This window comes from Bombina bombina, chromosome 1 (genome assembly GCF_027579735.1).
Source record: "Bombina bombina isolate aBomBom1 chromosome 1, aBomBom1.pri, whole genome shotgun sequence".
NCBI lineage: Eukaryota > Metazoa > Chordata > Amphibia > Anura > Bombinatoridae > Bombina > Bombina bombina.
Window position 1 is genome coordinate 378,243,445 of NC_069499.1, and position 14,781 is coordinate 378,258,225.

The 14,781-nt window shown below is 31.7% G+C and overlaps 1 protein-coding gene across 1 annotated transcript in view; it reads right to left on the reverse strand.

Annotated features, from left to right (window-relative positions):
• LRP1B (LDL receptor related protein 1B) overlaps nt 1–6,287 on the reverse strand; it is a 2,715,774-nt gene extending 2,709,487 nt beyond the window's left edge. Inside the window, exon 1 of the mRNA XM_053698264.1 lies at nt 6,153–6,287. Within this exon, the coding sequence (XP_053554239.1) occupies nt 6,153–6,234 (82 nt within the window). The 5' untranslated portion in view covers nt 6,235–6,287. The remainder of the gene's footprint in view (nt 1–6,152) is intronic.
• Nucleotides 6,288–14,781: the final 8,494 nt, after the last annotated feature.

Below are 14,781 nucleotides of genomic sequence, written 5' to 3' on the forward strand. Positions count from 1 at the left end.
TCCAGCAATAAAAGGTTAAATACATTTGCCTGAGATTGTGACATCAAAATGTTATAAAATTCACTGCAAATGGAGGAATTGTTAGTGAAATTTACCTTATTTCTAAATGTTGATGCTACAATGAGGTACTTGGAAGTAATCAAAATACTTATTTATTTTAAAAATTGGTCATCAACAGAACTAAAAGGTACAAAAGTGGACACATTTGCATTTTGAACTACAGTGTGTAGAACTGAGATAATTTGAATACATACACAGAACCTAATAGTCAATTGCCGCCTATGTTAGCACTGACATCAGCACTGCAAAGTTAAAAACAGGGGTAAGTGATAAACTTCATAGAGGCTGCTTTGATGAAAAAAACAGCAACAATATATGCACTCCATGCAAAAGTCTGGTGCACATGTGCAGGCACTGATTGGTAGTTATTTTCTGTGCATGGGTCCGTGACTATACATATCAGTCCAAAACCCACCCATGTTGGCAATGAGATCAGAGATGCATGCATGAATGTGGAGCTAATCTCTATACTTTTTTTTAAACACTGTATATTCAGATATGCTGCTCGGAGGTATGCAAAACTTCTGGAGCCCACATATTCTACTCATCTTTTATGTCTTTTTATGCACATACTGGCAATTGTTGATACAACCATAACTGATGCACTGTTTTCAAAGCCAGTGAGAGTAATGTATATATGAATCAATGACATATATATATATATATATATATATATATATATATATATATATATATATATATATATATATATATATATATATCTGTACAACTTCTATTCAAATATTTAAAAACATTTTTAAATAACAAAATGTCTTAGGTTTAGAACTGAGCAGAGTTTACTAAGTACATTACATCAATTGTTCCTGAAAGACTTTTAAAAGACCTACAGGTCTCATTGACTGTTGAATCTCTAACGCTTGATCTGCAATTGATTTATTTTTAATTAATTTATAATGATTGCTGCAACCTGAAATATCGCAATTCTCATTTTTTTCTTCATATTTATGCATCGGCATATTTAACAGTGAAAAATATTACAACCAAAGTCAACAAAAATCCAGCTACAAACACCTACAATTTTTTTTTACAATCTATACAACTGGGAAGATGGAGAGGAATATAAAAGGATTAGTTACAGAGATGTCTTATGTTCTTATTTTGTGTTCAGTAAGCACTTTCTGGATCTGGGTATTTATAGCAAGGCAAAACAAAATGTAGAAATATTAATATAATTCTTAGGTTTTCCTGTTGGAATTTCTTCAGAGTGAATATATGCTGGCTACACGCTGACTGCAATCCTTAGAAAGGGAAATTTGCACAAATATATGAACGTGTGTGTGTGTAATTTTATTTATTTATTTATGTTAATGGATGACATTGTACATAACAATTACCTTTGCTTGTCAGCTACAAAGAATGCTATATATATATATATATATATATATATATATATATATATATATATATATATATATATATATATATATATATATATATATATATATACAGTATATATATATATATACATGATTGTGCATTACAAGCTAGGATAATACATTGAGGGCTGGTTATGAGAATCTTAGCTGTGGTAAATAATCATCTCAGGTAATCTAGACAGTGAACAGTGAATTTCTTATATTCTGCTTTGAATGGCAATAAAAACAATGACCACACAATGGGTAATTACACTAAATATCTAAGGTATAACAAACTGAAATACTTTAATATTTCCTTGTTTCTTTTGGTTATATGTAAAGGTAGCATATTTGCTAATTTCCTCTTACCTATCCAGACACAAAATGATCATGTACTTCAAAATAACTGTCAGGTCTAATGGATATGTGCATATCAAAACCTTAGTAGATGGACAGGTAGGAAGACATACAGCATAATTCTAGTCTAAATGAATATAATGTTTATTGAAGCCTTTCCCAACCATGTTTAATTATTTGGTGCTCAAACCTCTTTCAGATCTTCAAGTAGGCCAGTAAGCACAAAAGCACAGATAAATATGGAAACCAAAGTGACCATAAATAAATGAATATATAACAATGCAAAGACTGACATTAGTGGAATATTCATAAATCACATTATTACATTGTATTATTATACATCATAAACACGTGCACTTATACAGATATGTCAGTGTGTGTGACAGAGAGAGCGTATGTGTGTGTGTGTATATATATATATATATATATATATATTATATATATTATATTATATTATATTATATATATATATATATATATATATATATATATATATATATATATATGTAACACTTTATTATTTTCTAGTTTCTGGGTCTATGGTTAATAAATAGCATTTTTTCTTGTGTTTCACTGAAAATTCCCATGTGAAATGCTACTTTAATACAGACATCTTATATTTGCATATGATCATAAACATGAGAAACAATAAGAGAAATAACAAAGATAGCAGTTCTTTTATCATATTCCTTTGTGCTTTTTTTAGTCTGCCACTTAATAGCCAAAATAAAAGACTACATTTTATCATCCAACATGGTCTAGATAAAGGCTGAACAATCGAATAAAAATAATTGGAAGCATTGTTAAACCAGAAAATGACTGTATTCAGTGACACTGAAAATTCCAGCCCCTTTACCGACTGCATCAAAATTCCGGGTCCTCTACTAACTACGCCAAGCTAACACTTAGACCTGGCAGTAAAACCATGGAATTGTTTTGAACATTTTTTTTAAATAACATCAAGGAAATATGCTTGAGTTTTAAAAAATGAATAAAACAGTACTTTAATTACATAAAATGAGTTTTTACAGAATCTTAATTTATTTCCAAACAGATAATGTAAATATATCTTGATCTGTTAATATAAGAAAGAAAGAGAGAGAGAGAGAGAGAGAGAGAGAGAGAGAGAAAGAAAGAAAGAAAGAAAGAAAGAAAGAAAGAAAGAAAGAAAGAAAGAAAGAAAGAAAGAAAGAAAGAAAGAAAGAAAGAAAGAAAGAGAAATATATTTTCTTTGTTCCATTACTTTGTGGACCACTAACTACTTAGGCAGACACACAAGCTAAGGTCACATGGGTAATTAAATCTAAATTAGTCCAGTATCATTATAAGCAGCATAACACTAAAATATGGCCAAAAATGTCTCAGTAGCGCTCATCTTTAATTTTCATTCACCTAACTTGAATAATGTTTAAGAAAAAGTTTCAAACATAGTAAATATTGAGTATAGATTCAATCTGTTGTTATAACCTTTAAGGAAAGAAGTACAGTTACTCAGAAAAAGTCCAGGTATCATTACTCATTTTCAATTAAGCTACAGCTTCATAGATAACTTCCATCAAGAACATCTGAGGATATTGTATTGCAATAACATATCAATAAGCATACTGAGTACTACTATGTCCAATGTAGTTTATATAACAGCATGGGAAGCATTAAAAAACATGTCTACATTTATTTCTACACAATAAAAATAATGTTTCATATCTATTTCTGGGTGTCAGTTGCAAATTTTCTGTTGAGCTGTTGCCCAATATGTTGCCTCACTAAAAAAAATTGTTCTGGTGCAAAATGCATAATATATACAAAGAAATGTGCAATCTTAGCTATCAAGTTAGTTACAGCTACATGGATTACTATTGCCATTTTATTTAGTATGTAACAGATTCTGCAAAACTGATAATGTAATGATACTTTTTCTAAGATTTGAGATAGCTCAAATATACACAAAAAACAAAGTCAAAATAATTTAAAACACTTTACTTTGATAGCAAAAACTACGTATGTCCACATTCCACAGCTTTCAAAATATAGTAAAGGAAACTGAATTCACAAATTCTTTATGTATGTGAAGATTTGTGCTTGTTTTTTTTTTTAATATTCCTTTGTCATAAGCTTACAGATAATTTTCTTGGTGTTTAGTAGCTAATAGAGAAATATGTTCAATGCAAACCTCATTTTATACCACTGTATATAGGATACCACTGCAGTACAATGATGAGTTTTGAGATACCAAAACTATTGGCTACAGCAACAAAACTGCCTACAAATTGCAGTCATTTTATTGAATCCTTTGAACGATTTATTTTACAAAATATAATTTTACAAAATGCCAAATTTGGGCAACGCAAGGTATTAATATTTTGACAATCTCAGCTTGAAATGTAAAATATGTTGAGTAATATGTTATGTTTCCTACTATATATGCCCAGTTTTGTATAAAAACTGACACCTATGATTATACACATTCAGATTAAGACTGTTTTGCATAAGATTTTCTGTCAAAGCATCAGTGTTGTGGGTTTAAAAATACAAAAATTATATAAAAATACTCTGCAAAAGGAATTTAAAAAGTTTCAGAAAATACATGAAACCATTGAATTTGCATACAGATATATGGATACATTAAAAATGTCTTAACAATCAAATTAAAGTTAGAATACAAAATATCAGATGGGTCTTAGCTAATGTTATTGACTGCAGAAATATTAGTTCTCAAAGCCTTTATGTGCAAAGCATTTGTGCTGATCACCTTGGTAACTACTCTTGCCTCAAAAATGCCTGGATATCTCTGCAAATATACTTGCACCAAGAATGTGGATGAAACTAGGTTTCTCCATGCTTACAATATTCAGTCTTCAGGAAGCAGATTGCCTTATGTAACATAATATACGGAGCTTCGATTTTTTTTCCATAGAAAGTCCCATTATATAAAAAAACACATTGAGAGATAACATACAATGAAAGTGGTCCCATTGTGTTATTCAAAGAGTTTTTTCACAGGTATAACATTGGACAATCTTTTTTTTTTCAAAATGGCCCAAATGGTAAATAATATAAAATATTTTCCAATATCTCTATTGTACTTTCACAAATTCTGTGCCTTCCTTTAACAAAAGCTCACAAATGCTAACTTTTTTTTTCTATAGGTCAGGTATTTCACAGAACCCAGTGTCTGTGAGCACCTGATAGAGTGGGAATATAATGTATTAGTGATGCATGTATAAGGTCATCAGGCTATAGTAAGACCAATTCTATAAAGTGACAACATTTTACTTTTTACATGCTTATTCACATGTCCATTAATAAATATATTATTTTATTTATTTATATATATATATCTAAAATCATTAAATCTAACTTTTAAAGCTACAGCTCTTTAACATGAACAAAATGTGATCAATTTGAATATATGAATCATTTATCCAATCTCAGCATTCAAACAGTATTCCTTATGTCTCAACATAAGGTGTAACATATGCCATTAATGAGAACATTAGACATGAATGTATTATTATTTTAAATATTCTTTTGGCTTATGATAATGTTATGCCTTTATCAGACCACACACACTTCTTATAATCTGCTGCCTGCACATTAGTAGCATTAAAAAAAAAAAAAAGTCTTACTTGAGATCGCTTCAAGTTATTTAGCAGTATCTACCTAGACATAATGCAATACTTATAAGCACACATTCAAAACTTGGCACAGTGAAAGCTTTGGAGAATTCTGATGTGTGCAGATAGTGATACTGACTGAAATTATAAATGATTCTGTGATCTGGATAGCAAAATACATAGTCTAAACTGTTGAAACCTCATCCCACAGAAACACTCTACAGTACATTTTATCTGTGTTCAGAATGGCAGAAGTTTATGACCTATTGTTGTTAAAGAGACTACCATGCATTTGTCTATCAGCTGTTCTAAAAGCACCTTCTTACAAGCACTTGCTACCATCTACATGTGAAACATAATGATAGCAGAATTAACTCAAGCAGCTGCTGCACTAGCAGTTATGGAAACAGTACAGGTAAATACATAGATTATTTAGCAGCTAATGATTGAAATGCACAAATCTTTCAAGCCTTGGAATTATAAATCACACACTGCAGACATTAGCATTTCATTAAAAAAACACACATTTTATAATATAGTCTGAAATATATGATCTCTCCTCATTTTGTATCCAAATTCTATTCACATGATACTTTTTTTCCCCTAGTCTTCCCAATGTCTAGCAGAGAAGCAATACTAATGTGCAAACAATGCCTGTTATATTGCAAGCAGCAGCAGCAGTAGATCCCTGTTAAGCTCTAAGGATAAGTTCTCAAGTTGATTATAGAGAATAAAGTCTCCTTACCTTCATCAGCTCCCACAGCCAGCACCTTAGCAATAGGAAATAATCCGGATATTGTTACTAAGGCTAAGATAAACTCAGACATTGTAGCAAGATGAAGACTGTGCCTCACTGCACACTCTGTAAGTCAGCAGTGAGCCTTGAATCGAGCGTAATTTAAAAATGTCAATGGAAATTCTTCTGCTAAATGAGCCAGCCTGCCTTCCCCTGCTTCCAGCAGGATTTGTAGGTGTGTGTATGTGTGTGAGCTGCCTGTGTGTCTTGACTTTTCAATGCAGAGTACGTCTGATCTTACATCACACAAGAGGGGCAGTGAGAGATGCCAGAGAATGGGAATCCACTGATTAATCACAGAATCTACCATATACACCCATTCCCTCCACATAAATCACATCTATTACTTAGTAAGAGCCATTTAACACAACAGGGACATAAATTTGCAAACTGAAAACACTGCAGATAACAATTATGCCCTGTTTTAGAGCATTTCCTCCTGTGTATTACATTTCATTTATATCCAGCTCGGTTCTCTATCCATTCTTTTAATATTTGCATTGGATATATCCACCTTTTTCCACTGCTATTGTTTACAAAGCATGGATTTAGAGCCAATGAAATCAGCTCACTTATAATTAGCAGTATAAAGGCTGCAATGTAGTAGTTGATTATAGCTGACTGTTTTCTTTTTGCTGTAATAAGATTAATATGCTTGGTGATTGTAGCAGAGGATAAAATGTATGATTCAGCAATATGTAAGGAATGGTCATTGTACAAAAGAGTGATTGATGGGCTTAGGAACAAAGCCCCTCAGTAAATGTAAGTGATGCTTACAAATACAAATAAATGCTCCCCTACTGCCAATTATCTGCTGAACATACCTCATAAAGCCTACCAGCAATAAATTAATGTTCTTTACTATCAGTATCAATTTATACTGTGAGATATATGACCCATATAAATATTGTGCACATTTTATTTTTTTTGCTCAATACATCTCAAGTAAATGTGTGGTGGTGGCATCACATACCAGTGAATGCTTTCTCATTGATATTTAATTGCCGTTATAGGCAAATAATTCCCACATATAGTATAAAATTAAGTAAAATGCAAAAAATAAATAAATAATAATAATAAAAATAATAATAATAATAATAATAATTATTATTATTATTATTATTATAAATAGTGGCACAAGTCTTCAAATAAAAAATAAAAAATACAATGAGATTAAAGGGACATGAAACCCAACATTTATCTTTCATGATTGAGATAGAGCACACCATTTTAAACAACTTTCCAATTTACTTCCTATTAGTTATTTTGCTCAGTTCTCTTGATATCTTTTGTTGAAAATCATACCTAGGTTGGCTTAGAAGCTGGGAGCTAGCTGCTGATTGGTGGCTGCACATATATGCCTTTTTCATTGGCATTTGATGTATTCAGCTAGTTAGATAATAGAAATTAATTGGAAAGTTGTTTAAATATGTATGCTCTATCTGAATAAAAAAGAAACATTTTGGGGTTCATGTCACCCACTTAAATTATCATTCTTAAAAAAAGAAAGACTGAATTGTTCTTTAGTGGAGCAGGAAATACTTTCACATTGTAATATAAAGGGCCAAATTACAAGTGTTGCAAAAAAATTTTTGCGCGCCCGCAATTGGGCAAATATACACGTTTGTGGGTGCGCCGTAATTAATCAGCCATTACAAGTGGCTGGTTATTGCTAATGTTAGCTCGCAGTAGCAATTAGTGCTTAGAAAATTAACCAGAGATCAGATCGCTGGTTAATTTTATAAATGTGCCCCAAAAATAGCAGCATCTTTATTTTTTTAATAAAATAACTGCACTAGGCAGTATTTTGGGGGTAAAGTTGGCGGGAATGGGGTGTTAGAAAATACCATTGCTGACAACTTGTAATACCAGCAAACATTAGCATGCGTTGGTATTACACAGTGGAGAGCAAATATCGCTTTCACGAAAGCAATATTTAGCTCTTCACTTGTAATCTGGGCCAACATGTAGGATAGGATGAGATAAGGAACTGCAAAGCAATGGAGATTGTGTGTTTTCTCCAGTGTTTTCTCCAGTAACAAATCTAGATTTTCTCCTCTAAATAAGGGAAGTGGTAGGTGTAGTTTAAGCAATGAAAAAAAGCAACATTACTTTAATTTATTGCAAGACTGCAGAAAAATCTAATAATTTCAATATGTTTACTGTCCCTTTAAATTTGAATCTATGACACTGACATAAGAAAAGATGCTGCATTTGTCAGACAAACCAACAAAGGAAAGGTACTGGATTAACATAACATCCTAGTACTATTTAAATAATGACAATGGACATTTAGTCAATATGATCCTTTGAATATATAGCTTTGATACATAAAGATTACTATTAGCAGCTTGGATAAATTATAATGCCATCATAGCTATTCCATTAATAATTTCCAATACAACATGCATTTATTTATACATGTTGTACAAGTATATTTAGCATAATTCAATAAACTGAAAGAATGTTATACAATTCTATACAGAAACAACCTGCAGTTAGCATTATTTAGTAGTATGTATACAGATGCACACATACATACACACACAAACACACACACTTTCACATACATACACACACAAGAACACACGCACACACATTTACACATACACTCACACACACATAAGCACACCTACACACACACATCAACACACATAAACACACGTAAACATACATGCACACATTTAATCATACATACACACACTTACACATACGCACCCCTACACACACACACACACATACATACATACCCATACACACTTGAACACACACACACACCTAGGTATACATACACACCCCTACAAACACATGAACATGAACACACACACAAACACAAAAACACACAGTCACCGACATACACTACATACAGTATGTATATATGTATAAATGTAATATATTAAAATGTAAGAGAAAGTAGGTATTCATCTGCAATTGCATTCAATATACACCATAATTATGTCTGTTCACAAATATTCAACTTGAAACCAACTAGATACTGACTTTTTTTAAGGTTGTGTGAAATAGTTGACTTCAGCTATTCACAAAAAGCAAGTCAATGTGAAACAGCACCTATTACATTCAACTCTCACAGCCCAAGTTGGTTCACGTCTGTTTTGCTTGAATATTTGAATTGCTAGTAAAAAAAAAATGAAAAAGTTGGCAATACACATATCACAGACTGGGAAATACAGCTGAAGTTATGATGATGTTAGTGATCTGAAGTACAATGTACTTGACAAACTAACTTGCAAAATGTATGTCTCAACTGCATACATACAAGTTTTATATTAGTTGACAGTGGATACAGTGTCAATTGGAATTCTGCCAATTTGAACAAGGATATTCAATTACAGTTATTACATTTTGATTGTCAACAGTGATAAAACATTTTGGCACTTACATTCAGATATTTACATTTGTTCTAAGAAGTAGTAATTAAAAGGGGGTTCATGGGAGTGCAAAATAACTCAATTTGTTTTTGTTACACTGTACTCATCGGGCTCAGGGATTCTGGAAGGGGGTAAAACCTGCCCCTTCCTGGACTACATGAAGATATCCTTGAACTACTTCCACTTATGGCATGCCAAGCTCTGCCTATTGAACACACATGGATTTTCCCCAGAACACACTAAATATTACCCACAGGCTTCCCTCACTCAGTGCCTGAAATTCAAAGCTCATCAGCAATCATGCAAAATCTTGGGATTTTTTTTAGACCTTATATTGTAATTTTAGGCATCTCTTCTTCACATACAAAACCCTGCTTAGTGAGATAAATATCTTTCTAATTAAAATTTGTGTTTCAAACTTTTTTATGGACCTTTCCATACTGACAAGATGTCTTAGATCATTTCACCTGGCTGGCGAGCTTTTGAATATTAAGCCCTCAGGCACCAGTCTTCTGGTTGCATAGAGCTCTGCAAGGTGAGCGTTTTCCCAGCAAAGAGTACATTCTATAACTGCCCTGATCCTATGCATTTTAGCTGTGTATGACTTTGAATAATTTAATATCAGTTACAAAGTAATTGAATCTGATAAAATTATTTTACATCAATCAAGATAATGCAAGAAAGGAGACAGATCTGTTTAAAGGGATACAAAACCCAAACATTTTCTTTCATGATTCAGTAAGAACTTCCGATTTTAAACAACTTTCTACTATACTTTTATAATCAAATTGTCTTTGTTTTCTTGGTATCTTTTGTTGAAAAACAGGGACATATGCTTTGGCGCTGCCCTATGTCTCGAGCACTATATGGTAGCAGTTTTGCAAAAATGTTATTAATTTGCAAGAGCACTAGATGGCAGCCATATATTTCCTGTCATGTAGTGCTCCAGATGCCTACCTAGGTATATCTTCAACAAAGAATATCATGGGAGCGAAACAAATTTGATTATAGAAGTAAATTGGAATTTTTTTTAAATTGTTTGCTCTTGTTGAAACAGAAAATACAATATTGGGGTTTCATATCTATTTAAGTCAGGTCCCGGTCAGTTCTAAGTTAGACCAGGTTGGTTTTGGATGGTTTTATATATATATTTTATTTATGAATCTATTTAATTATTGTCTCTGTTTGTTAATAGCATTACTTTGGCTGACTTTAATAGCGCTACTTTTTGTCTGTCTTGAACTAACCACATCTGACTTTTTCAAGTATGTTTTATTACAATTTACAATGCTGGTTGGAAAGTTAGAAAATATCTGTTACATTTGATATTGACACAGTAAGAGGATGTTTGGAAATTTCCAGGTGCCAGCTAAAAAGATAGGTTTGCCAATTAAAGATTGTTTTTGGAAAAGGAAGAAAGTCTTGGAAACGTAAGGAAATCTTGTTAATCTCTAAAAAGAGTGTGTATCTTGTAAACAGCAAATAAAGAGCCATATTGTAAATAGCTTATTCCAATTACAACTTACTATCACGTCTTTTCATCCAGGGAAGGTACATAGGTGCTGAAGAGAACACATGATCATCAACATACCATAACACTTCATTTCTTAAGTAAATAAATTATTATACTGTGACTGAAAATCAACACTGAAAGTCAAAATCAAGATATACTTAACCATGACGGTTTAGAAATTGCAAGACGGTGAAATCCTGCAGAGATAATTTCTTTAACCATTAGAATAAACTGTGTACTGACAAAAGAGCTTGTATAAACCTATATATGTATACTAACAAATTTATGTATATTAACAGATGTATGTGCTATGTGACCCTGATATTGTCACTATCAAAATCACTCAGCAAGTAACCGTTAAGGGGACACTCAAGTCAAAATTAAACTTTCATGATTCCGAAAGAGCATACAATTTTAAGCAACTTTCCAATTTACTTGCATTAACAAAATGTGCACAGTCTTTTTATATTTACACTTTTTGAGTCACCAGCTCCTACTGCGCATGTGCAAGAATTAACAGAATATACGTATATGCATTTGTGATTGGCTGATGGCTGTCACATGATACAGGAGGAGTGAAAATAGACATAACTTTGAAATTTGTCAGAAGAAAATCTACTACTTATTGTCTTGTCATCATGCATATGTCCATTATGCAGATCTACTGTATTTACTGGTCCTTTAAGTTAGAAAATCATGTAATAAGTAACAAATACACAAACACAAACATACACACACATACACAAACAGACGTACACACACAAATTGATATAATATAGGTTTTAATTAAAAAGCTATATTTTTATTATTATAGTCCTACTGATTTTTATACTTAAAGGGACAGTAAACACCAAAAAAGTTATTGTTAAAATAATAGAAAATTCCTTAATTTACCATTCCCCAGTTTTGCCTAAGCAACACTGTTATATAAATATACTTTTTACCTCTGTAATTACCTTGTATCTAAGCTTCTGCTGATTGCCTCCTTATCTCAGATCTTTTGACAGGCTTGCATTTCAGTCAATTAGTGCAGACTCTTAAATAAGTTCACCTGCGGGAGCACAATGTTATTTATATGAAGCACATTAACTAATGCCCTCTAGCTGTGAAAACTGTCAAATGCACTGGAATAAGAGGTGGCCTTCAAGGGCTTAGACATTAGCATATGAGCCTACCTAACCTAGGTATACTATTTATAACCTAGTATACCTAGGTTATAATTTAGTCAGAACTTTTTTTTTTTTTTTTAGTACTCCAAATTTGAAGTATATGTCAACAATTTTGTTGTGTTTTCTAAGAGTTGTAACTTGTGTTTTATATGCAGTTTATGTATATTTGACATTAAATGTGCATGAAATACAACATTAAACTTTGATAATTCAGATATAACTTACATTGTTTTTAAAACTAAAACTTCCAAAGTACTTCTAACAAAGTGCTGATGTTATAAAACTGTCATTTGTTGAAACATATCCTTTTCATGAAACCATACAGAAGAAGGAGTGTGCATGTGTCTTCAGCACTATACAGCAACAATATTTGCAAAACTATTATACATATAGTGCGCGTGCAGGCTAAGCTTATCTCAGCAAACTAATTGACAGGAGATCATTTTTAATAAAGGATACAAATAAAAAAACACTTTTAACATCGTATGCACTATTTCAAGCAAGGACATTTAATATTGACTTCCAGGTCCCTTTAACTTGATTGTAATGAATAGATTAGTTAATGTCTAAACTGCTAAATGGAAAAGGGAGAGCGTGTATGCGGTCACCTAGGGAGTTTACAATTTTCTCTTGCTTCTAACAATGTCCCCAACAGTAATAGAATAACTTAATTAAAACTAAATGAAAAAGAAGTCAGCTTGTGAACGGAGAAATCAAAGTTTAGATACTGTTTGTAATCGACTTGTTTCTGCAGTTCATTTTTGCTTTGTCATTCTAATCGGGATTATTAACACTGACAAGTTAAATAAATGAATCCATCAAATTATGGGGATATTATGAAATCTCTTATTGTGATAAATTAGACAATGTAAAACTAATCATTCTTATTTGCCAGTCAAAAACAACACATGAATATTAATTATGAGCCAGCGGTAATTTTAAAATGAGCAATTATGGAAATGTGCTTACTTAGTTCATATAATTAGTTTCTAAGATCTTCATGCATGTTTTAATTTTACTCAGATTCTTTCATTTCATTAACAAGTATTGGAAACTAAACTTTATTGACAAGTGCTAGTGTTTTCAACACTTCATCCAAGAGTTTAATGCTATGTCAATAAGGTGATGTATGCAGTTTTCAGAGGAGGGCTAGCACACTCTGTCAGGTTGCTAAGGAGAGTTATTGGCAGCATTTCTAATAACATTCTCCTGCCCTACCTTGCCCTGTGCATCCAAACACAGAAAAGTTGCCAAGCAGCTGCTGACATGGGATAAAGAAAGTAAAAATGAGAGAAAAATCAAAAACAGAGGAAAAGCCAAAAGACACTTGCAAAAGAAACTTCATCAACATGGATTTGGATGCTGAAGGAAAAAACAAGTTATTTGTATCTGTGGCTTTATGTAACCCTGTTAGCTACAGATTAACAATACCAATATTGTTTTTTATTTCCTTTTGTTTGTTGAATAGTTTTCTAAATGGACATAATTGCGCACTGTGTAACAACCTTTTTTTTTATGAAAAGCCAATACCGTGTTTAATTCTTACATGGTGTATTTGTCTGACTTAAACCTCAAACCAGTAGATATGTTAAAAAAATAATCAGAAACCAGCACAGATCTGGAAACAGAATTTAGCATTTTTAAATAAACTTCACATAAAATGCTGCTCTCAGTTGATAACTTGCTAAAGCAATGCCAGAAGAGATAATGGTCTATTTATAAAATATCCAAAACAAAACAACAAATCCAGTTTTTCAAATGTATTTACATTTATCTATCTGTACAATGGACATTTAATAATGTATGTATAAATTATGTGTAGGAGATTTAATGATTTTAAATTTGTTTTTAAATAATAATTTCAGTGCAAAAATATTGCGGAGTTTGCAAAGTTGCGAATGCAGGATAGTATTTCCACATAGATTTTAACAGCCGCCAGCTTGCAAAAACACGAGCGCAAGATTGCAATGAGATGTATGTATGTATTTCTATAACTATGTTTATCTGTATTTATGTGTGTTTATATGTTTGTAAATATATATATACTATATATATATATACACACATATAAATACATATAAACACATATAAATACATATGTATAGAAATACATGCATATATACTTTTGTATATATATATATATATATATATATATATATATATATATATATATATATATATATATATATAAGTATATATGCATGTATTTCTATACATATGTATTTATATGTGTTTATATATATGTATACATGTGTTCCTATGGATCCCTATGTCATAGCACTCTTGGCCCATTTTTTTCCATCTCATAACTTTGAGCCCTTATAAGTAATTATTGCAATTTTTTTTTTATATATTATTGTTATTATGAGTGTAACTGTTGTTGGTGATATACTCACCCTGGACTGAATATCTTCTTCAGACTAAGACAGGTTAAAAAGAGTTTGTTCATTGATTACACACTGCAGTATGGAGAGAAACAATACAAAGTTTTCTCTAGTGTGGGGGGG